At 39.4% G+C, this 25,543-nt stretch overlaps 1 protein-coding gene across 6 annotated transcripts in view; it reads left to right on the top strand.

Moving 5' to 3' along the window:
* Nucleotides 1-25,543, top strand: part of IKZF3 (IKAROS family zinc finger 3) — a 90,561-nt gene that overhangs the window by 55,069 nt on the left and 9,949 nt on the right. For 3 of the 6 annotated variants that reach the window (XM_070389787.1, XM_005898008.3, XM_070389788.1), the window contains exons 4-7: nucleotides 5,946-6,206; nucleotides 7,247-7,414; nucleotides 9,438-9,554; nucleotides 19,722-19,838. In XM_070389787.1, the coding sequence (XP_070245888.1) occupies nucleotides 5,946-6,206; nucleotides 7,247-7,414; nucleotides 9,438-9,554; nucleotides 19,722-19,838 (663 nt within the window). Of the gene's footprint in view, nucleotides 1-5,945; nucleotides 6,207-7,246; nucleotides 7,415-9,437; nucleotides 9,555-19,148; nucleotides 19,614-19,721; nucleotides 19,839-25,543 lie in introns of those variants that run through there. The other 3 variants (XM_014478878.2, XM_005898015.3, XM_005898014.3) reach the window with 3 other exon arrangements.

The raw sequence follows: 25,543 nt of genomic DNA, 5'->3' as shown, positions 1-25,543 counted from the left end.
TATTGCTAGTGCCTAAGAAGATTCTTGATAGTCTTTTAAGTGGCAATCGAAGTCATGTGTCTAGGAAACCTGATACATATAATAAGAGACTAGAATTTACAAAATTGAAATGGCAGATTATTCATATTACAAAAGGTCTGTTCACTGTACAAAAGACTTTGGGTTACTGTGGGGCTATTCCTCAAGTATATTCAAGTATTTATTGCCAGATCTTTAAGATTTTCGGCCTTTATTAACAGTTCAGGTGTTGCTAGTCACTGACAATTGAAAAATCAAGGAAAAATGAAGATAAACATCTCTGAATGTATAATATAAATCTGTGGAACAGTATTATTGATTTTATGTGTAGTGCTGTATGAAAACAGAAACAGGAGGATTTTTTGCTAGTTTAAAGTATCAAGGAAAACTTCACAGAAGAAATGGCATTTAAACAGCATCTGCAAGTTTGAATAGAATATTGATGTGGGGAAGGGCATTTTAGGTAAAGAAAAGACTGGAGAAGAGGCTTGGAAAGCTGCATTTAGTAAGATGACTACTGTGCTTCTCAAACTTTGATGTGTGTAAGAATCCTTGAGGATTTGTTGAAATGCACAATTGGATCCAGTAGGTCTGGGGTGAAGCCTAAGAGTCTGCATTCCTAATAAGCTCCTGGGAGGCATGCTGGAACTGTGGATCCAAGGACCTCACTTTGAATAGGCAAGATTTAGTCTAGAGAGAAGGGTGATTCAGGGAATCTAGTGAGATATGAGATGGTCAGATCAGCTCAGGGCAGGTTCTAGACAGGCCCCTGAATGTCTCACTAAGGAGTTTGGATCCTGTAAACAAAATGAAATCCTTGAAAGTTTCTGAACAAGGGTTTTAGTATACTACAGGCTGATTAATTCGATAATAGGATATAGTCTAAAAGAGAGGTCGTATCCGCTGTAGACCAGTTAGGAGGCTAACATAGTAGTAGATCCATGTTCTAAGTATTTACTTTGTATGTACTTTACACAGAGCGCTCTGTCATATTCTAGAGCAGCGGTTCTCAAACTCCATTGTGCATAAGATTTGCCTGGAAAGCATATTTTTAATGCATGTTTCCAGTCCTCACACCCTGAAGTTTTGGGACCCCTAAAATTTGTATTTTAAAATCCCACAACCTTCAAGCAGTGTCATAGGGAATACTGAGTTTAAAAAAAAAAAAACCTGTGTAACTTCTGACCTCAGATAGCTTATATGTCCATATGGGAGGTGAAGTGACTTTATAAGTAACTCAGAAAAAGAAGAAACGGATTATTTTGCAGCTGGGGGAACAGGGAAGGCATAATAGAGGAAAATGGCAAATTAATTTAGCCTTAAAAGATGTGTTGGATTTGGACCTTTGGCAGTTTTGGAGAAAGATCTTTTTGGCAGTGCAAATAATAAAAGGAAGAATATTCATAAGTTGTTTAGTTTCATTAAAGATACCTGAGTATTCCAAATCAACATTACAAAGATAGCTGGGGCCACATATTGAAAGGTCTTTTAAATTCTTTGTTTCTGAGTTTGCATTTCATGTTGTTGGCAGCAGAGACTATTGGAGAATTTGGACAGGCTCATGATGTGACCAGAGCTATCGTTTACATAAACCATCTGGTGGCAGAGCATAGGATGTGCTGGAAAGGAGAGAGAAAGAAGGCAGAGAGCACCATGTGGAGGCTACCACAATAGATCGTAAGGAGAGCAATCAGCGTTTGAGATTTGGGATAATGAGCATGCAAAATAGTGGGGAGGAGAAGCAGATTGGAGAGAGGGTGCAGAAATAGAACCAATGAGTGATTAAACGTGGGGACGCAGAAGAACGGGAGGAAAGATGGCTGTAAAGATTCTGACCTGAGTAACTGTGGAGATATGGAGGAGGCCTTTGGGAAAGGGACAGAAGGAGGGGAGAGAAACTGTACCTCAAGATATATATTCGGGGTGCTAGTTGAAGTCTTAAATGTGGAGAAAATTGCCATAGGGAAGGAGGTCTAGCCGGGAAGAAGAAAGAAGGATAGAGACAGCATTTAGGAGGCAAAACGGGGAAAGGAGCTAAAAGGAAGTAATCAGAAGGTAGGCTTCCCTGATAGCTCAGTTGGTAAAGAATCCACCTGCAATGCAGGAGACCCCAGTTCAGTTCCTGGATTGGGAAGATCAGCTGGAGAAGGGATAGGCTACCCACTCCAGTGTTCTTGTCTTCCTTTGTGGCTCAGCTGGTAAAGAATCTGCCCGCAATACGGGAGACCTGGGTTCGATCCCTGGGTTGGGAAGATCCCCTGGAGAAGGGAAAGGCCACCCACTCCAGTATTCTGGCCTGGAGTATTCTGGCCATACAGAATCTGGACTGTATGGTCCATGGGATTGCAAAGAGTCAGATCCGACTGAGCGACTTTCACACTCACTCACAGAAGGGGAGGAAAGAAGTTTCACTGAAGAAGTAGGAATACAGAAGAAGAAGGAGTAGTGGTCAACAGTATCAAGGGCTGCAGAGAAGTTGGGGAGAATGGCACACAAAAAAACCACTGGATTTAAGAATCATGAGTTTATTGAAGATCTTTAGGGGAGCAGATTCAGTGAATTAAGAAGACAGAATCCAGATTACAGGCAATTTTATATCAGTTTTGAGATTGTAGAGACAGTAAGCACAGGTTACTTTTGTATTAAATCTATCTAGAAAGGGAATGTTGAGAGAGTTTGGGTGTGATGGGATGAGAGGCTAAACTAAATTTCAAAGAGAATAGAAAAGAGGTGTTGGCATCTGGAGATCTTGAGAACATAGAATCTATAGGTCTTGGAGCCTGACTTGATGTGGAGATTGGATGGAAAAGTCGTCCAGTTTCAAGATTTGGAGAATGGAAAAAGGAAGATGCCATGTGTGACTCTAAAGACGTCATAGGGACTACACTGGTGGTCCAGTGGTTAGGACTCCGAGCTCCCAATAAATGCAGGATGCCCAGGTTCGATCCCTGGTCGGGGAACTAAGATCCTGAATGCTGCAGGTACAGATGGGAAAAAAAAGACATCAAGCATTAGAAGCAGTTTGGGGTTCAAAATGGTAAGTTTGATTTTAGTGTGTGCATGTGTTAAGTCGCTTCAGTTGTGTTTGACTCCTTGCAACCCTATGGACTGGGGCCTACCAGGCTCCTCTGTCCATGGGATTCTCCAGGCAAGAATACTGGAGTGGGTTGCCATGCCATCCTCCAGGGCATCTTCCCAATCCAGGGATTGAACCTGCATCTCTTATGTCTCCTGCATTGGCAGGTGGGTTATTTACCACTAGATATATTTATTAATGTTTTCAAGGGACACTAAGTAGAATGTCCCTCCCACTCCCTTTCCTCTGCTCCTACAAATTTTCCTCCCAAGGGTTGGAATGAATCTCTTAGTCCTTAGAGCAGACTAGTTTCTTTTCTGGTAGTTTTGGTGGACTATATTTGGAGACTAGGTGCTAAGCCTAATAATCTCTCAGTAATCCATTTTGTGTCTTATATACTAATGTGAATTAGTATTCAGCTTTGTTTATCTTCACATGGTGAAAAATAATGAATTGTTGATCCTCAGTAACCATGCAGAGAGGCCATCCAGATCTTTTATCTAAAACTGGTAAGACCCCAAGAGCAAATCAGGAACTCTCTTGGTCCAGTAAGTCCAAGGGACTGCCTCAATTTCCTGTTCATGTGCTTGGATTTGTTCCCTTAGAGTCCTGAGTCTCAAATACTGTCTTCCTTTTTCTACAGCTGAGTCCTCAAGAACAAAAGCCAAGGACTTGTTGTGAGCTAGGTCGGTGTAGTACTGAGTTCTAGGTCAAGCCCATTAAAACCAAAATCCTGAGAGAAGGAGCAACCTTCTTATGTCTTGTGTTTTCAGAAAGACTCAAAACATTGATCTTACCAGATTTTAATTATCATGGACCACAGAACAGCCTGAGTCTGTTCATATTAACATTTTATAACCCAAATGAAAAGGATCCATTTCTGCTGGCCTTTTCTATATGCTGTTTTTGGTTTTCAGTAGCTGAAGTTTTCCGTTGAGGTTGTTTTAAACGCCTACATGCAAACTGAAGAGCACTCAAGCTTTGGTGGGATATCACCCGCAGCTGGAGTGATGGAGGAGGAGGAGGGTACAAGCTTCAGGTGCATCCTTCTCTTTAAAAAAAATTTAAAAAGCAAAAACCACTTAAGGAAACTCATTCCATCTAAAAGCAGGCAAGATGTGTCCAAGGAAGAGGATGACTCGCTCTCCATGTAGGAAATAGATATCAATTCATATACAACCCAGATGCATAGGATGGGCCACTTTGAAACACACTGGATGTTTCCTGCAGCCCTCCATCTCTTCTAATCAAAGAGTAAAAGGTTATGAACCATGAACCGTGGTGAGAAGCAGTGGAACAGTGCCGCAGCAATGGCTCCTCTGTTGGTGGTTAGGCCCTGTCTTGCTCTGTTAAGCAAACACAGTTAATATAGATGAAAGGTAACCTTGATAGAAGTGAAAATTGAAACTTGAGTAGAAGGTAGCAAGCCAGGCACAGCTGCAGTTATACTTCCTCCTGTGTGGCAACAGGAGCAGCACTTACTGGTGTTGTTTGGAAGGGATGTCATTTTTTTAAATATCTTTTCTTCAGAGTGTTTTGGTCTTTAACATCTGCACCACTAAAGAGGGAGTGTGCAATGATATAAAGAGCAAATTAGACTCTATGTGTCAGAGTGCAAGGGCAAATCCAAGTTCAGTGTTCTAATTCCAGTTCATCAGCTATTAACTGGCTGTGTAACTGTGGGCTAGTCCCCAAAACATCTCTGTTCCCGGATTTCCTCATCTGAAAAACAAGGGTTGGATCAGATGATCTGTAAATTCTCTTCCAGCCCTGAAATCCCATTGACCTGTGATTCCCATGGAGCATTACAATTTCCAGTTTTTAAGAATGAATTTTTGTAAAAGTGAGCATTTATGCAGCATGTTTTATATATGAAAAATCCCTTATAAGTACTTATTATATTAGGCAAATATTTTAGGTTTTCTTAGTATCAGTACATAAATTTGCCTTCTTCATTTCTTATGTTCTTCAGCTTAAGAGTGTTGCAGCTCTTATTGAAATAGTACCTGATCAGCCAACTCACTTGGGCCAGCCACACCTCTCCTATCCAGCACTTTATTCTAGGGCTTTGAGTTTAGCCCTCCCTAACTTCGGTATTGGTTATTGGTGCTGTTCCCCTTGCTTAGGTTGAGCTGCATTTACCTGCGTCAATGAAAGTGACTCCTTAGAAGGTTATGTTAAAGGATTACTTCTCCTTTTATCTTTCTCAACAGTATTTCACTAGTACTGCCAGCTTCCTCTATGTTCAGCGTTGTCTCTTTATCAGTTCCAAGAGAGAGAGAGATAAGACTCATTTTAGCAGTTTGTATACATGGAAGGGGAAGAGGCAAGGCATGGCTTAAAATCAGGAAAAAAAAAACAACTTGTTAATTCTCAGTCTTAGTGGCTTAAATTGAGTGCAGTTGAAGAATTAAAATAGTATTTTCTTCTTGAAACCAAAGAGCACATCACCTTGCCTTGCAACTGCAGCCACCAAAAAAGGTACTAAATCTGAGAACCTTTCTTCTCCCCCAGTACTGGAGAAAAAGTGCTCAAAATGTTTTTTTCATAGTTGCTCTGAGCAGTCATAGCTAAAATCTGTTATCTCTAATTTTCTGAATGGCCTAAAATGCTGTCATCTATTTTGTGTGTGTTTGTGTGTGTGTGCACGTGTGTCTGTGTTTTCCCCTGACTATGGCTCTGAATTCAAATAATCAGTGATCATCCTAATGGTGTTTTCTTGTTTTGTAGATGTACAATATTTTTAGCTTCATTTGGTATTTAATTATCAGTTGTGGGTCTCTGTTCTTTGAGCTGCTTTGATAGCTGCAAAAACAATCATTGTTCATTTCTTGCATTTTCCTCCCTGCAGATGATTCAATGAAAGTGAAAGATGAATACAGTGAAAGGGATGAGAATGTTTTAAAGCCAGAGCCCATGGGAAATGCAGAAGAGCCTGAAATTCCTTACAGCTATTCAAGAGAATATAATGAATATGAAAACATTAAGTTGGAGAGACACGTTGTCTCATATGATAGTAGCAGGCCAACCAGTGGCAAGATGAACTGTGATGTGTGTGGATTATCCTGCATTAGCTTCAATGTCTTAATGGTTCATAAGCGGAGCCATACTGGTAAATAGTCTATCCATTGTTCTGAAAACTGTCCTAATTCAACCACATAAGAAAAGGAGTGGTGTAATTTAGAACTTACTTTTGATTACTTTTCATTGATTTTTTATATGATTCTGATATCTCTCTCCCTCTCCGCATTTCCATTTACCTAGTGATTTTTATTCCTGCTTCACCATGCATTTGTCAAGCATATCACAAATGCTATGAATAAGACTGTAGAGATCACAGTGTTCTAGGTCAGCCAAATATTTTTCTTCAGTAACAAGTGGGAGTTAAATTGTGTGATATGCTTTTTGAGCATCTTGCATATATTTTGTGTAACTTTTAAAACAGCTGCTGCTAAGCTGCTAAGTCACTTCAGTTGTGTCCAACTCTGTGCGACCCCATAGACGGCAGCCCCCCAGGCTCCTCCGTCCCTCAGATTCTCCAGGCAAGAATTCTGGAGAAGGAAATGGCAACCCATTTAAAACAGCAGATCTCCTTATTGTATTGGGTTCAAATTTGGTAGATCAAAGGATTCAATTTTTATTAACAGTTTAAAAAATTTATTTTCAGACAACAAAAGGCACTCTATAGAGATGCATGCAAACTTAACACTCCCACCAAGCCCTATAGATTTCATCTAACATAGGATATGGAAACTTTAAAAAGCATTTCTTCAATTAAAAAAAAAGCATTTCTGGCTCTCTATACCTTATTAGGACTTCAGTCTGTGACTCTTTTTATAGATTGAGATTATTTAAAAGGAATGCTAAGTAATGCAAAAACTTAAGTCTAGAAAGCACTTCTAAAGCTACTCATTTTTTTTGCTCTGATCCAAGGCAAGGTGATACCTAGCCTTGCCAGATGAATGTTTTTTCTCTTCTAGAAGGAAGATTCCTTAAGTCAGTCCTAGGCTTCCCTTGAAATACAGCTCCCATCTGATCCCAGTATGAACAGAAACTATCTAAAAAATGAGCTTTTGCCATAGGCATCGAATCTGTGCATATGCTTCGCCAATTGCCAGGTGATCAGAAATCTCCTTTTTGTCCTTTTTAAAGGTGAACGCCCATTCCAGTGTAATCAGTGTGGGGCATCTTTTACTCAGAAAGGTAACCTCCTCCGCCACATTAAACTGCACACAGGGGAAAAACCTTTTAAGTGTCACCTCTGCAACTACGCATGCCAGAGAAGAGATGCACTCACAGGTCATCTTAGGACACATTCTGGTAAGTGAGAGCAATGAGCATTCCATATCTAGTAAATATGTCTTTCTCCGTGCCCATTGAGGAAACTAGAAAGAGTTAAGTATGGAGGTTTTAATCTGTCACTCCGGTTCTGAAGGGTTACAACAGCAGAGACCTCTAGGGCTAATTACACTTCCATTAAGACATTAATTGCTCTCCGTCTGGCTCAATGGGGATGAACATCTCCTTACCATCTTTGTACCCCTAGAGAACAACACAGTCAGACAGGAGAAGCCTACACTGTAAAAATGCTTTTTTAATTTTTGCAAAAACATTATAGCCATCAGTATTTTTATGGCAAACTTTATTAAAAGATTATTTTCCTAAAAATATACACACATACTATTCATTCAAAAGTCTGGATAAAGTAAATGATGTACAGTTTGTAAGTTGTATAAAACTGTAAACTGGGTATGAATATCTGTTGAGGGTAAATTTTGGCTAATTTGGGCTAATTTGGGGAGTTTGGGCCATTCTGGTCTAGATTTTCTTTTTTTTTAATAGATATAATTAAAAATACAACATTATATTCGTTTTAGGTGTATATGAGCTAAATTTCTTAAACCTAACTTTCTTCTTGATCACCCAATTTATTTTTAATCTCTAAAAGATGAGCAGCAATAAGAATTCATAAAAAGCTATGTTCTCTCTTGATGTTTTCACTCCTTATTTTAACCACATTAAACTAACATTTAGAATTTCCCTCCTAGAAAAATAAAACTGGGTTTATTTTCAAATTTGGGACCTCATGTTCTTGATGTTATCTGACAAAATTTTAATTGAAGGGGGAAAAAAGGGCTTGTTTTTATGTTAATCCACATTCTGCTTTGACTAAAACCCAGCCCTAAACCCGCAACTGGTCACAATTCAGAGACTAAGGATTAAACAAATCAGCCCCAAGAAAACCCACTGTGAGAGATGGTAAAGGGTAAAAGAAGGGTTTCTTTTACAGCTCATTGTTCAAAGTAATGAGTTAAGGCTGAGTTTGGTCCAAAAAATTAGAGTAGTTCTTTTCTATTGCTTTTTCCAGGTAAGATCCAACAACAGCAGTCATTTTTAAGATTCTAGAGGACCTCAATTTATGTAGAAACTTAACATTCCTAGCCCCAGAAAACCTGCATTTATTTTAATTTGTGATTCCATAAGGATCTTTCAGTGCTTTAAGCCCCAAAAGCTCTATTTTAAACAGAGCAAGAGGACTTGAAAAAAAAAAAAAATCTCAGTCCCTAAAATTCTGAAAAATTTCTGGTGTACATTTTATTGACAAGTCAGAAAGGTGAGCCCTGCACACAGAGTTGAAGTTATTGTTTATAACAGTAAGGCATTTGGAGGAGTTAGGAGATTAAAGGTGGCCTGTACTGTATGGTTGAACTTTTGAGGAAATTTTTGCTTTATCTTAGAAATTAAGATGAAGTCATTTTTTGAAATTTCTTCTTATTTCTATTATTCAAAATGATCCTCAGTTGGTTAGGTCAGTTTTTATTAATTGAGCCCAGACTTTGCTATAGCCACTGGGCAAAGATAAGCTACATTTATTGAAATAGGTCAATGCTCTAAAAAGACTTTTAGTGGCTAATACCTACAAATTGCAGCATTCTTTACTTACAGGCAGCTGGATGTCACAGAATACAGGATCTCTTCCTGCTTCATTCTTAAACCACACGAATCTCCTTGAAAAATAAAATGTTCCTTTTTGTATTTTTTTCCTGAAAAAGCAAGATTGGATTTGGAGCCAAAACACTGTGCTCCAGGATAGTGATTAAGTCTAAATCCTTTCATTTGTGGAAGGAACCTGTCCTTTCAAAGGGTACATGAGAATCAATCATAGGCCATAACCTTGTTTCAGTTTACTGAATTTAAAAGTAAAGTAGATGCACGAGTATCCAAGTACTCTGGCTTCGCTCAGCAGTCTCCTTCCTAGGGGACAGTTTTCACAGGGCCCCAATACACCGTTTGTTCTATAACCCCTGAGGGTCACTGAGTGCCCCTTGTGCTCTCCTTATAGTTGAGAAACCTTATAAATGTGAGTTTTGCGGAAGGAGTTACAAGCAGAGAAGTTCCCTTGAGGAGCACAAGGAGCGCTGCCGTACATTTCTTCAGAGCACTGACCTGGGTGAGACTGGTGAGTTCATGCAACACCTGTTCTGGACATATTTAGTGAGCACCTGCTGTTCTAGGTGGTAGGTTGCAATAGTAAACAAAATACAAAAAACCCTGCCCGCATGGAGTTTATATTCTCATTGGGAAAAACAGACTAGAAACAAAATGAAAAAGTAACATGCAGTTTTGTCTGATGTTTTGTAAGGGAGTAATTGCAATTGAGAAAAATAAAGCAGGTACTGGGGGCTGAAGGTGAGTTAGGAGAAACATCAGCTAACTGACCTTTTAACAGACTTAAAAGCATGAGGGGAGAGCCCTACAGATCACTAGGAAAAAGCAAGTGCAAAGGCCCTGGGGCTTGAATTCAAAGAAGTGTAAGTAGTCCTGTATGGCTGGAAGAAAGTGAGTAGTGGGACATGAGGCCAGAGAGGAAATAGGAAGCCAGATCTTATTAGGCCTTGTAGGCCATTGTAAAGATGTTGGCTTTTACTCTGCATAAAATTAAAAATCTTCAGAAGGTTTTGAACAGAGAGGTGACATGATTGGACTTCTCATTTGAAAAAAAAATCACTCTACGTGCTACCGAGAATAGGTTGTATTGGAGGCAAGGTTAGAAACTGGGGAGTCCAGTTAGGAGGCCATTGCAATAATTCAAGCAAAAGAAAATTGTCTTGGTAATTGTAGAGGTGGTGCAAAGTGTTCTAACTCTATATAGTATAAAGATAGAACCAGCAGGATTTCTTAACAGATTGATGTGCAGTGTGATGAAGAACGCAGTTGCCATTGACTGAAATGGCAAAGATTGAGGGTAGAGGCAGCTTGAGGGGTGGCTAGGGCAGAGTTCATTAAAACCACAAGGATTTTCTTTGCACAGGGCCTCCAAATCATGTACTTGTCCACTCATATGATTTATTGTGATGTTTATATTTGGCTCTGGGAATTTCATATTTTATTCCATGTTTTGAATTACATGCCTGGTGGCAATTGGTTGAAACACCAGATGTCTTTCCGTGTATCAGTTGTGGTTTTATTTCCTTTCATTCTTGAGTTGAAACGACCTGAAACCTTTTTGTGTAACATCCCTGCAGTTGTCCTTTGACCCATATAATTGACCATCAACCTGGTTGGGCTTCCTCACTGATAGCTCAGTTGGTAAAGAATCTGCCTGCAATGCAGAAGACCCCGGTTCAATTCCTGAGTCAGGAAGATCCCTCGGAGAAGGGATAGGCTACCCACTCCAGTATTCTTAGGCTTTCCTAGTGGTTCATACAGTAAAGAATCTGTCTGCAATGTGGGAGACCTGGGTTCGATCCCTGGGTTGGGAAGATCCCTTGGAGGAGGGCATGGCAACCCACTCCAGTGGAGAATTCCATGGACTGTATAGTCCATAGGGTTGCTGGATATGACTGAGCGACTTTCACTTCACTGGTTCTGCAGCTTGGATTGCCTGCTATTTTTATTTGGTTACTTGAACCAGTTGCTTAGAGTAGGTATAAATCTTCATGGGATTTGGTGTTTGATGGTAGTGGTTGCAATTGAATAGTTTGAAAATTTTAAAACAGAAACATTACAAAAATATGACAGAAATAATGTGAAACTCAGGAAAAACGGAGTGGAAATCTTGAGTAGTTTAACTGTATCCGTTTTGAGTGAAAGGAAACTTTTGTTTTAGATAAAGCCTATGTTATGGTGTTAGGAGCTGGCCAACTGAATTCCGTTGGTGTGCACTGCTTCTGCTTTTTATCCTGATGGCATGTTCAGTTTTATCAAGGAGTTGGATTTCCTCCTTATTTCTAAAGAGAAATGTTTACTCTTAAAAACCTAAAACTTGGATTTTGACATCTTTAAGCAACATGCTTAAGCTTAGTCAGGTAATACCTGGGCATCGTTACTTGAAGTTCCATATTTCAGACAATAGACAAAGCTCTTACTATGAGAAATTCTCAAGTTATGAAATTCTTATATTCCAAGTAGAATCATTAATATTTAAAGCAAGACAAATTAAAGAGAGCATCTGATCCCACCTCTTCATTTTAGAGTTGAGAATACTGAAACTCATCAGAAATTCAATGACTTGCTTAAAAATCAATAGAACTTTTGTTGTTTTCATGATTAGCTATTTTTTTATTTTCAAAGACATATTGGGACATAATTCACATATCATTAAATTCACCCTTTTAAAGTGTACAATTCAGTGGTTTTTAATGTATTCACAAAGTTATACAACCATCACCACTCTAATTTCATAATATTTTTGTCACTTCGAAAGAAACCCTGTACCCCTTATCAGTCACTCCTGTTCCCCTCTTCAGCCCCCATCAACCATTAATTTATTTTCTGTCTCTAAGAATTTGCCTATTCTGAACATGTCACATGAAGAGAATCATAAAATGTGTGGCCTTTTATATCTGCCTTCTTTCACTCAGCATAATGTTTTCAGGGTTCATCCATGTGGTAGCACTTCATTCCTTTTTATAGCTGAATAATATTCTATTACATGGATTCACTGCATTTTATCCATTCATTTATTAGTTAATGGGATTTAGTTTTTTTCTACTTTTGGAAAAATGGCTTAATTAGTTATGTATTTTTGAAGGTTATATATTATTTAGTTAGCAAAAGTAGAATAGCACACATACTAATTAATAGACACTTTCGTATGTATGTGTGTCTCGATTGTCCTGGAAGTAGGGGAAAACATGAGTAAAATATCCTGTATGAACAATAAGTTCAAAATTAGTGATTTTGAAGCAAGGTTACCACCTTACTTCCTATCCCCATGACCTTTTTAGGAATTTCAAATTAGAAAAGTGGCAGTAGAGGGGCTTCCATGGTGGCTCAGTGGTAAAGAATCTGCCTGCTGATGCAAGAGACACGGGTTCAAACTCTGATCTGGGAAGCTCCCACATGCCTCAGAGCAATTAACCCCATGTGCCACAACTATTGAGCCTGTGCTCTAGAGCCTGGGAGCCACAACTACTGAGCCCATGTGCCACGACCGCTAAAGCCCGCACATCCTAGAGCCTGTGCTCAAGAGAAGTCACTGCAACGAGGAGCCCACACACCACAACTAAGGACGAGTCCCTGCTCACCGTAACTAGAGAAAAGCCCAGGCGGCAGTGAAGACCCAACACAGCCAAACAGAAATAAATTAAATTAATTTTAAAAAGAAAAGTGTTCAAAGAATCTTTTTTTGTTATCTTCAGTGGTATAAAGTGATTCAGGAAATACTGAAATACAGAGGTTGAGTTAATTTGCATTTCATAGGTTGGTTTGATGAATGCATGCAAAACACTTAAAGTCTCAGCAAAAAAATAAAAGGCTAACTAAGTCAGCAAGTTTTGATTAAAAAAAAAAAACAAATATATTGTTATGGTGGTTTCAGGTTAGAAAATGTATAAAGTCACAGCTTAATCAAGAATGGTAAACACTGCATGCCATGTCTATCTTTGATATTTCAAATAGTTCTTATGATTTTTCCTAAAATCCAAAATATAAAGAATCTTTAATCGAACACAAGCCAATCCTTTGATTATTGTCACAGCTCCCTACATGGTTTCTATTGTTTCCTTCTTAGAATTGGGAGTCCAGGTCTGGACATAGTGTTCCATTTTGAACCTGACCAATATAGTATCACCAGTGGTACCTCTTATCCCTTCATCTCCAGGTGTTTTTCCTTTTTCTTTTCTTTTTGGTTGCATTGAGTTTTCATTGCCACACTTGGGCTTTCTCTAGTTGCAGTGAGCCGGGGCTACTCTTCGTTGCAACGCACAGGCTTCTCCTGGTGGTGGCTACTCTTGCTGTGGAGCACAGGCTCTAGGGTGTGCGGGCTTCGTAGCTGCAGCTCATGGGCTCAGTAGTTATGGCTTGTGGGTCTAGAGCTGGCTCAGTAGTTGTGGTGCACAGGCTTTAGTTGCTCCGCAGCATGTGAAATCTTCCCTGACCAGAGATCGAACCTGTGTCCCCTGCCTTGCCAGGTGGGTTCTCATCCACTGTACCATTGAGGAAATCCTACTACTAGCTTTTAAAGGGATGATGCTCTACTGTGGATGTGGCACTTATTCATCAAGTGTTGTTCAGTTGCTCTGCTGCTGCTAAGTCGCTTCAGTCGTATCCGACTCTGTGCGACCCCATAGACAGCAGCCCACCAGGCTTCCCTGTCCCTGGGATTCTCCAGGTAAGAACACTGGAGTGGGTTGCCATTTCCTTCTCCAATGCATGAAAGTGAAGAGTGAGAGTTAAGTCGCTCAGTCGTGTCTGACTCTTAGCGACCCCATGGACTGTAGCCCACCAGGCTCCTCCATCCATGGGATTTTCCAGGCAAGAGGTTCAGTTGCTCAGTCGTGTTCAACTCTTTGCGACCCCATGGACTGCAGCACATCAGGCCTCCTTGTCCCTCACCATCTCCTGGAGTTCTCCCAAGTTCTTATCCATTGAATCAGTGATGCTGTCCAACCATTCATCAAGTAAGTTGAAGTGTAGCCTACTGTGAGAGCTGAGCCTTGGGACAAACCTGCCCCAGTCAGGAATCAGGCCTTTATGGAAGCAGGACAAATGAAAAGACCTTGGATTGGAGACCAGTCTGCAAAAGAAGATCGTGTTGGACAACAAGACTCCTGCCTTTGCTGATCATTTTCGTTTGTTCTGATAGCATTCATTGCATTCTCCTGGACCAGGCTCTGTGTCAGAGCTATTTGTAAAGATGAGTGGAGGTTAAGCCCCTACCCTCAAAGAACTCAGTCCAACAAGGGACTGAGCACTGGATCTATTAATATAATATAAAGGTCTAACAGACACATGTAATGGTATTACTTCAGCTCAAGTTTCTATACCAGACATCATCAAGATACTCCCAATTCTGCTGTCTTAATGGAGTATATATGAAAAGAAGAATGAATATAGACGACCACAGATTTCATTTTCTCATTAGCTTGATCCTTATTCCAGAAAGGGACTAACAGCTGGTAGATTCATTTAGCCTCATTTCACACAAATTATGAATACTTGGAGCGGGACATATTTTTGTATGACAATGAGTTCTGGCAATAACAAGATTTTTAAAGTAATTGAGTAATTATATTTATTTATGAATCTAGAAGTCAAAACCTTTTATCTTCATCCTCATTGTTGTGGTTGAGATAATACAAGCATGAGAATTTCAGGAAAAAAATCCATACTTTTACCAAATAGCAGTCCAAAGAAGGAGCTTAAAATGTTTTAAATGTCTATTTTCCCAACAGATTATTCTTTTTAGAAAGTCAGTACTAACTCACAAGTAGTATTCATTGTACATGCTCAACAAGGCAACGGTTTTATGCAACTTTTTTGTTAGAACCTGGCTTGCTCTTTGATAGCAATCTCTTGTTAGACAATTCTTATTGCATAATATCACCCCTTTGTACTCTCCATCAGCTACTGGCTGACCACAGTATAGAAGAGACAGGAAGCAATGTCTCTTATTTGAGCTCCATTTAACACTTCAAGATCTAATGAAGGATTTTGAACAAAAACACAACAAATTATATAGTTAAATCTACAATCACTTTGAAATAGAAATGACATCATGCAACCAGTTAACTAAAAAACAGACGAACTATTAACACTTGTACAGAGATTAAAGACAGTAACGTATTCTATAATTTTGATTTAGGATGAGTTTGATTATTTTTCCAATATGTCATTAAAACCATTTTGCTAATGAAAATAGTTATCTCCCCTGTATACTAGTAGGCAAGTAACATGAAGGGGAACTGACCCAGAATTAGTCCTACTCCTACTATGCTCACTCATGAACCAAGTGTGCAAATTGTTCCTTGCCACCATCCCATATTCCCCACACCCACCCCTTGCAACATTAAACTGCCAAACACCACCCAGGAACGGATTTCCTATTTCGTCATTTAAACCCATTATCTTGTTCCCTCACTATCTTGCCAAACTGGTTTCCCTCTACTTAAATTCTGAGACATGATGTGGCAAGATAACACGTCTAGACTGTTTGTATAAATAGACAGTTGGGTCTTAAAGTTGAAGCAGAGGACCAAATTTCAAGTCCTTTTTTTTCCCTTTTCAGTCTACTGCTTGGACTCCTTGTAATCCCAAAGAGATTGTCTAGACTCAAAAGCAGTTCTTTGTGTTTTACAGTGTGCATCATTTAGTACAGCAGTTGTCCAATAACTGCAAGGCAGTAGACTGAAAGTTTGGGGGAAGAAAATGAGAGTATCAGTTCAGTTGCTCAGTCGTGTCCGACTCTTTGCGACCCCATGAATCGCAGCACACCAGGCCTCCCTGTCTATCACCAACTCCCGGAGTTCACTCAAACTCACGTCCATCGAGTCAGTGATGCCATCCAGCCATCTCATCCTCTGTCGTCCCCTTCTCCTCCTGCCCCCAATCCCTCCCAGCATCAGAGTCTTTTCCAGTGAGTCAACTCTTCGCATGAGGTGGAAAAGTACTGGAGTTTCAGCTTCAGCATCATTCCTTCCAAAAGTATACCCAGGACTGATTTCCTTTAGAATGGACAGGTTGGATCTCCTTGCAGTCCAAGGGACTCTCAAGAGTCTTCTCCAACACCACAGTTCAAAAGCGTCAATTCTTCGGTGCTCAGCTTTCTTCACAGTCCAACTCTCACATCCATACATGACGACTGGAAAAACCATAGCCTTGACTAGACGGACCTTTGTTGGCAAAGTAATGTCTCTGCTTTTGAATATGCTATCTAGGTTGGTCATAACTTTCCTTCCAAGCCATAATCAATTGAAACTGTAGCCTTTGCCTAACTTGCCAATTGGAAAACACAGTTAACTTAGTGAAGATTAACTTAATCTCTAGAGTATATGCACATATACACTGAGGATTGGCATCATGAAGCTGATATTTTGAGTGAATGGCCCTGCAGGAGGGTGTTGGTAGATGGCAGCCCTGTGGATTAGGAGTTTCAGGGACTACCCTGGTGGTCCAGTGGTTAAGAATCTGCCTTCTAATGCAGGGGGTGGGGGTTCAGTCCCTGGTTGAGGAGCTAAGATCCCACAGGCCTCTTGGTATGGCAAAAGAAAAGAAGATTAGTAGTTTCAGAGGACTCCTTTCAATCGAATCAGAGTTGTCGAGTATGGGGAAGTCTCCCCGTTTGCCTCAAATTATCTGTGTATCCATCAACACTCCAGAATTTTATCTTTTTAAATGTCAGGCATTTGGTCACTGATTTCCAGAGTATGATTTACCTGGAAATGACTGTCAAGACAAGCTTGGTGAGTAACCAGGGATAAAAGAAGATGTTATCTCTAAAGGTTGCCATTTAGTGACAGGCCCCAGTTATGTTATTCAGGTCATTGTATACCCGCTTTTGCATCCTCCCAGATATAGAATGTATAGAATATGTGTCTTCAGAAAGATGCTTGTGGTGATTGATGGTGACTTTGGTAAAATGTAGACAGGGACTCCTGAGAGCCAAACGGGAAAACCAAACTGACAGCACAATGCTTGCAGGAAGTCCTGGGACTGACAGATCTCCGGGTGATAATGGGGCCGTTAGAGGAGTGACTGAAAGACTAAAAGAGAGTAGTGGTAAGATGGGGAGAGAGTTTAAAATTCCCAAAGTACTGGTTTTCATTCTTATTTTACTATGAATCTTTTTGATAATTAATACATGGGGCAGGGGTGGGGTGGGGGAGGATCTTACCTAGATTTAATCCCCTCAAGGTTGCTGGAACCAAGTCAAAGCACAAACTGAGCTGCCTCTTCGACACTCCTAAGAAAAGCCTCCTTATAACAGCCTCAGGAGCTTACTTCAAATCCCAGGCCTTTGTCTTTCATCTCTCTGCTCTTGGGGCTCTGGGTAGTGCCACATCTGGTGGTGGTTTGTGTGAAAGGAAATAATATGTATAATAGTTTCCTGTTTGGTCATTTAAACCTATCCTTGTGCTGGACAGAATTTGACCCACTTCGCTCAGTAGCAGCGTCCTGTCACTAAAGAACCTGTTATTTACAGCGATCTGTCAGCTGAAGTCACAGTGCTTTACCACTAGCCCCAGAGCTGCCCAGCCCCCTTATTTTTATCCTTATCTTCATTTATACAAACAGTGTTATTATAGCTTAAACTGGAGGCTTGGATTTATTTCTTTAGAGGACAGAATTATTTTTGATAAGAAACAAAGTCTAGTAAATATGGTCATTGTTATCAATCTCTTCTCTTATTCATTTTTGGAGCCAGATTTCATTTTATTCTTGAACTTTATTCTTGAATTGAGTTTTATAATTTATCGTGTAATGACTGGCAAGGAGTTTTTAAAAAGCAAAGCCAAAAAGGTGCTAATAATAAAATGAAAACTATTTAATACTTTGAATTCTTTTTTTCTGATTTGGCTCTAAACTCTCACCCTGGCCATTCTTGACAGTCTTACCCTTGAGGTCTTTCTTCGTCTTTCATTTACTGCAGAGATGACCAGTTTTCTTCTCTCTGAGTGTGTCCATTTGTGGTTCTGAATGTCCCAGAGATCATGAAACAATTTCTGTATATTGTCGTTGTTCAGTCGCTCAGTCATGTCCGACTCTGTGACCCCAGCACACCAGACTTCCCTGTCCTTCACCATCTCCCTAGAATCTCTTCATACAATAAACTCTTTTAACTGCAGAATGAATACTGACAATTCCTAAATCTGTGTATATATTTGTGGGGGTGGGAAATTCCATTGTGCACTCATCACTTGCTTTTTACTCTGGTCCCTTAAACTGATTTCAGTTTCTTTTTCCTTAGAGACATTGGGAATGTATGGATACTTCATTTAGTTTGGACCTCCAGAAATGCTTATGATAAAACAGAGAGAAATGTTTGTAGCATCACACCGTGTTTGCTTAGGGCAGGGGTGTGCGTAACTATGACCCTCAGGCCAAATGCAGTCAGCAACCTCCTTGTGCACTTTAGGGCTGAACATTTATAAAGTGTAAGGAGAACCAAAGAGTATGGAACAGAGACTGCATGTGTCCCACAAAGTTTAAAATACTCTCTGACCCTTTATAGAAAAAGTTTACTGACCCCTACCTTGGACTAGCATCAAGTGTTAAAATGTAAAGCCTTGTGTTTAGAGCAGCTGGTGTCTCTTTGAACTTCAGATATAAACTCTTATTGGGTACTGTGTGCTGTACCAGACTAAATTATACTACATTTATTCCAGTTTGATTCTATGTTGGCACTATTTATATATTATTTCAGTGCTTCTCAATTCTTGCTGCATCTTAAAAATCATCTGGAAAGCTTTAAAAATACTGTTGCCTAGGCCCCTACACCAGAGGTCCTGATTTAACTGATCTGAAAGGGGACTGGGCATAAGTGTGTCTTATATGCTCTCCAGGTGATTCTAATATTCAGGCAGGTCTGAGAACTACAGACCTATACCACTTGAAGGTCTGTTTGTGGATTGACAATCAGACCATATTGTTAGTCAGTTTTTATTCATATTTTTCATTAGAAATATAATAAAGATCCATTATACAAATTGCTCTATAATTTCAAGACAGAAGTGTTGCTCAGGGAAATTTTAACTGAGACGGTTTTGAAATGTGAAGAGCATAAGAAACAGACAATGCCGCGACCAGAAAAATAGAATTTAAAAGATAGGAACTGAAAGGAGCATGCTGGAAAAAAAAGAAAAAGAAAAAGAAAAAACCACTCAGAATTTCAATACACAAATCACTGAGTAGATTTCTTGCTGTCTGGGTAAGTGTATCTATTTTCAAAAGTGCTATTAACATAAACAGAGCAGTAAATCTGGGGCACCATCCTTTTTTTTTTTTTTTTTCAAAGTTGTTAAGAAGAATTATATCAGTCTGCAGGTGTCACACGCAGTTACTCAGAATCAGAAAGAAGGCTGATCGGGGGTTAGAAGATCTCCATCTATCTATCTTTTTGCAACCAACCACGTCCAGGCTGTTTATTTAATACTTCCTCTTGCTAATGAAGGTACTGGTTGGGGATGGGTCGGGCTTTCCCATGTCAGCATAAGACTGCAAGATTTGAATGTGCCCTGGTGTTGGCTTCACTGACCACAGCAGGTACCCCAAGCAAGAATCTGAGCAGTAATAACAGGTAACAACAGCATCAGACCTCTGACAGTTTTCCTTCCAGTGTATTTCTTTTTCTCTCCATTTATCATCGTGTTCTTTTCCCTCTTCTTTTTTCATTTTTCCAAACCAGCAAGTGTGGAGGCAAGACACATCAAAGCAGAGATGGGAAGTGAAAGAGCTCTCGTTCTGGACAGATTAGCAAGCAATGTGGCAAAGCGAAAAAGCTCAATGCCTCAGAAATTCATTGGTAAGAATACAACCCTTTTTCCTGCTGTTGTTAGCAGATAGTTTGAATGAGATAACATAGGATGCTTGCTACCCAGGCCTTTCCTAGTTTAATCTCTGTTAAGATAATTGATTTTTCCATTTACAAGTTTTATTCTTCGGTATTCACTTTGATAACTAGAGCAAATAAAATAAAATATTTTTAACTAAAAAATCTTAACTACTAAAGAGAGGAGTATTTGGTATCCAGTATCTTAAATGAAGTTGGTATTAGAAATGCTGTTCCTTCCTCTTTATTTTGAATGACATATGTTGCATGAGAGAGTTTGTGCAATTTACACCAGTAAGATGTTCAAGATAGCATTTTTGTAATCTTTTGTAATTATATTTTACAAGTTGGTTCCCTTATCATGCTCAAACTTTTTTCAGGCTCTAAAATATATTGCTATATTTTCTTGAATTTGATTGAGAATTGGTTTTAAAAGAATGTGGTTGAGAATGCATAGATTTAAATAACAAGGTTTGATTTAGTCACTTGTCTTACTGGAGTTAATTTTTATACCATTGGTTTTCACATTGTCAAAAAACACAGCAAGAATGAGATGGCTAAGAAATAATTATGTCCGTTAAAGTGTTAGGACTGCCAAATGGCAGAAATATTTTGTTGAACTCTCCCAGATGTTTACATAAATGTGACTATGATATTTAAAATAGATTTGTATTTGTGGAGTAGGCAGCTGAATTGAATGTATCGGTTTTGCTATAAATTGAAAGTCAGTGATATTGAACAAAAATAGTTATCACACAAAAATAGACCTTTTTCAACACCAGTAATATTTTAGAAACCTGTCAGTTTGTTTTTCTAAAGCTGTTGCTACTATTGATTTTTTACTTCAGTTCTTTTGTGTTTATTCTTTTCAATAGCTTTTACAGATATCAAGTGCCTGCCTGGTTTTTTAATCTGATTAAATTTTATTCTGGTCTAGATAATTTTAAATTCTGGTCTAATTAGTTTTTTTAATTTTATGTGAATTATAGAGATATATTGAAGGAACCCATATATTCCAAAGCTATCCAGTTTGGTATTTATGCTTTTTTATTTTATGTTGATTGGCTGAGAAGTTTTTGTATCCTTTTAGTTACTGTAAGAATAAATCGTGTCAGACTAAAGTTGGTGCATTTCAGTTTAGAGAGACTCTTTCCTCATTACCAACTTCCCTCTCCTGGAGGGAAGTGTCAGGGGACATGCAGTGACTTCCATATGGAGTTTAGGCACAGTGGACCAATCATGACACCAAGATATTATATTAAAATATTGCTCATACATCTTTTGAGCTGTACTTATGTAAAGAGGTTCTGGCTGGAGTACAAAAGGAAGCTTGAATTATTATTCTGTGCCATGAGTATAATGTAATTTGGGGGATGTTTTGACTGTAGAAATGGCTGCAGCTGATGTAGGTGGAGGAATATGGGGACAAATGGGCAATAAAAAAATGTAAAATGACAATTTCAATCCACTTATGGTCAAGGCATGTTGGTCTAAGAGAATTAAAATATGAGAGAAGGTACTTAGTTCATATAATTTCCTTAAACCTGTCCTTGAACTAAACCCCTACTTAATAAGTTGCTTTGGTATTTTCATGGGTTTAAAAACACATGTTTCATATGTCCAAGTCCATGCCATTCTGCTTATTGCATCAGGGATCCATTCCATTTGTTTAAGACCATTATGACCAGAGGGTTTTCACTCTTCCATTTCCAGACTCAGGAGGGATGCTGATCTGGTAGGTACTGATTTCTCTCATCTTCTGAACCATCATGTTCTCTCTGCTGGCATCAGGAAACCCAGTCTAGTTAGCTCTTGATTTGAGCTGAGGTAGCAACTTCAGGACTTTGGGGCCCTGAATAGCTGGGGGAATTTTTTTGTTTCTTTTTGTAAATTGTGGTAATGTACAATAGGAAGAACACTGGATTAGGAGCCAGAAGACCAGGTTCTGATTCCAGTTCAGTCATTTCTTAAGTGTGTGTGTTTAGACAAATCACATAACCTTTCTGGGCCTCTGTTTACTCATCTGTGAAATGAATAGACTGAACAGGTGATGAAGTGATCCAAAAGGTCCCTCTCAGCTCCATCATTCTGTAAGTCTGTAAGATGAAGTATAAAAGCCAGCAATTATGAGCACCACTTTAAGTCAATATGTATAACTTAAGATAACTTTTTTTCTCAAGATTGTATAGATATGATATGTTATTATATGTTTGTTGTATGTTATAAACCATATCATATAATTTAGGGTGTTTTTTTCAGAAAGGTGTCATTTAACCTGAGTATCTATAAGACATCTACACTAGTTCAACATTTACATACTTTACTTAGTATATTACTACCGATTCATCCACTCTTTTTGTCCATTCATTTATCATGCAAATGTCTATAGAGCTCCTGCCATGTGTGTGATAGTCTGGTTCCTAGCACTGTTCTCATCTTCTAGCATTAGCTTATACCCTGAACCTTAAGAGATTTTTTTTTTAAATAAAACTCTCTGAATCACTTAACTTAATCAACTTTTTTGATAGAAAAGAATAATTTCAAAGGGGAACTAAAGGAACATTATGACACCATGCAGTATTCAGGATGTAGTGATGTAAGACTAGTGGAGCTAATATCTTCCCTCCCTCTTTTCTCTCCTCCATTTCCTCTCCAAGGCACCATTTTCTGAAAGGATTCAGCTGCCAGGGAAATGGCAATGGGTTAAATGTGAAGGAAGAATGAGTCACTCCCTTTAATCCTGGCTGATGGTTGCACAGCTCCCAGACCAGCCTTGACTTCTCTGACCTCTTGAACTGTGAGGGTAAAGGTGAAGATTATACCATCAGGTCAGCCTGTTACTTTCCTAACAGGCTTGAGATAATTACCCATAGAAAACATTTTCACCCATTAGAGGTGAACGGAGGAAGCAGGATGGATTGTATTGTCTAAATGCATTTAGAAACACAAAAACATGCCTCTGTTGAAGAGTAAGGACGAGAAAATCACCCAAAGAGGAGAAAAATGAATCACCTTTTTTTAAATTCCCCAAGAAATGTTGTATCACTTTCTATAAAATGGGAAATAAATTGACGCACATTCATTAGAAATCAGCATCTTTACATCATCAAAATAATTCTTCTTAGTTGTTCTTTCCAAAGGACAAGAGACCTTGCTTTTAGCACCTAACCCCCTTAGGGAGTGTCTTTTCTCTGAATCTTATTCAAGACTTGCTTGACTATACTTCTAACTAGGCCATCTTCAAATACTTGGCTCAAAATAGAGGCCAGATTTCTCTCCTGGAGGGAGGAGGAAAATGACTACATTTCTGCATATTTCTTTTTCTGATATTCATTCTTTCTCCAAAAACAGATGTGTTATTCACACCAAAGTGGTTACCATAGCATCTCCCTATTTTTTTTAATTTCATGTATTACTTTATTAAAGGAAGTTTTCACGTTGAAAAGAACATGAAAAAAGATCTCACTCACCCCCGGTAAACATGTCGTGAGGTTTTGACACTTCAGCAAACACTGTCGGTTCTCCCTGTGAAGTAACTAATGAGAAATTGTCTGCTTTGGTTAACAGAGTGACAGGAAGCAGTTTTAATGCCTATTTCTAAAAGCAAAAAGTATCTTCTCCTGTCCCTTCCCAAAGGGCCAAAATCCCTAATCCTATAAGCCTCCAAAAGTCATGGCCTTTTTGAACTTGAAGGAATATTAGGATCCTGTAGGTGAAGTTTGTTCATTAAGGGAGGAAGGGGGATGGGAAAGATGGAGAGACGCAGCTCGTGGGTGACAGAGCAGGGCCAGAGCCTGGGTCTAGAATGTGCTGCAGTCCAAGGCCTTCCTTCCGCAGAAAGTCACCCAGAGCCGTACATGTCGTGTGTGCTACATGGGGGCTTTGAAAAGGGGAGGATCTCGTCACTGAAAGCTGGTGGAAGAAAAATTCTTGAAGGCCAGTCATTCTCTCTTAAGGGTGTGTTTTCTTGAGAAAAGAGCTGTGGTGACTCCATCAGGGCAGATGACAACCAAATAGCACTTCATGGTGACTCACAGAGGACAAAGGCTTCTGCAGCAACCGAACGTGGTCTCCAGCTCAGTTTTCCTCACTGCCACCCCCACAACTCTCTCTTTTCTCTCTCCTCCTTCCTGCTTCTTCTTCTGTGGCTTCCTACCCTCTGTTCTCCTCCTCCTGGAAGAGGTGTTAGCCACTTCAGTCTCACTTAGAGTGAGATCAGAGCCATCACCATCATCAGATATTCCATTTACCCTACTTACCTGCCCTTTTTTAGGGGGAGGATATGTGCTTGGAGTAAGAGTAAGTGATGATACACGTGGGAAATGGTATGAAGTATCAGCAGATACAGTTAAGTGATTTGAAGAAGCTTAAAGACTTAATGAAAACCCTGGTGTTTCACATTACCCTGTTGTGATGACTATCACATCAGAATTGTTATTTTTCTAATGTCAAAATCATTTCTCCTCCTCGTCAAAAAAAAAAAAATCTTTCAATGGCTTCTCATCAGAATAAAATCTAAACCACCCAGGCGTTCTGAGGCTTTCACAATCTGTCTCTAAGTTGTCTTTTCTAAATGTATCATTTCAGCCAACTAATCTTTTAATTCAGCCATAATGAACTACTCCCACTTCTGTGTTATCATTCTTTCCATGCTCACTGTCTGGAATGCCCTCCCTCCCATCTGCCCTAAACCTCCACGTGGTCTACATTCCCATACTGTCCTGAGTCCTCTCTCTGTCCTCCCCCTGCAATCCAGGCGGGTTTAACAGTCTGCTTTTCATGATATAACTGTCTCCACCACCATCACTTCCACCACCTCAGATTTCAAGCAGACTTTAGAGGAAGAATAAATTAATTATTTGTCCCATGTTATTTGGTATATTTGAGGTGTGGTATGTATTTTCCTCTCTCTGCTATCTTGGCTACTCTAAACTTTGTTCCACCACATAGTATTAAGGATACTAGTGTGTAATGAAATTGTGTACATGCTACATCTCCTGTTGGATTGCAACTAAGTTTGTATTCTTCAAAGCACCTAACATGGTATGAAGCTAACAACAATAATAATAATAGATCTACCACTTATTGAGTGCTCACATGTGCCAGTACTCTGTTAAGCACTTATGGACATCATGACAACTCTACGCATCTAGATCTTTATTGAATGCATGGTACTGGTCCATATAGAACAAAGCATAGTTGCTTTTCTATGCTTATGGGAACCATCCCAGCAGAGAATCCAGAGTCATTGCTGGTGGTGAGATTGAGACACGGGTAAGGTAGCAGCCAGGAAACAGTTAATGCTCAAACACTTACTGAAATACATGGGCCCTTGGATCACATCTCCATTTACCAGCTGAGCAACCTGTGCGAATTAGTCAACTTGTTTGTGCCTTAGGTCCTTCATCTGACTAAGAGATGATAATTCATCTTAGGTTAAATGAGACAATATGCTAAGTACCTGGGACGGCACTGGGTATATAGTAGGACTCAATAAATAGTAGCTATTCTTCTTAGTATTTACACATAAGGCCCAGTGCTTGGTACTGTGAAGTAGAGAAGTAAACAGGTTAGAGGGGTGGATCTTGTCCCTGGATGCCCAGGGCAGAAGTCTGAACCCACGTGCCCAGCTAAGGTCCCTTTTAGCTCTAGGCTGTGATTCTGTACTTTCAGGTTGG

This window comes from Bos mutus, chromosome 19 (assembly GCF_027580195.1).
Source record: "Bos mutus isolate GX-2022 chromosome 19, NWIPB_WYAK_1.1, whole genome shotgun sequence".
NCBI classification, from domain to species: domain Eukaryota; kingdom Metazoa; phylum Chordata; class Mammalia; order Artiodactyla; family Bovidae; genus Bos; species Bos mutus.
Note: the sequence above shows the minus strand (reverse complement) of the source record. Positions and strands in the feature narration are given on the sequence as shown.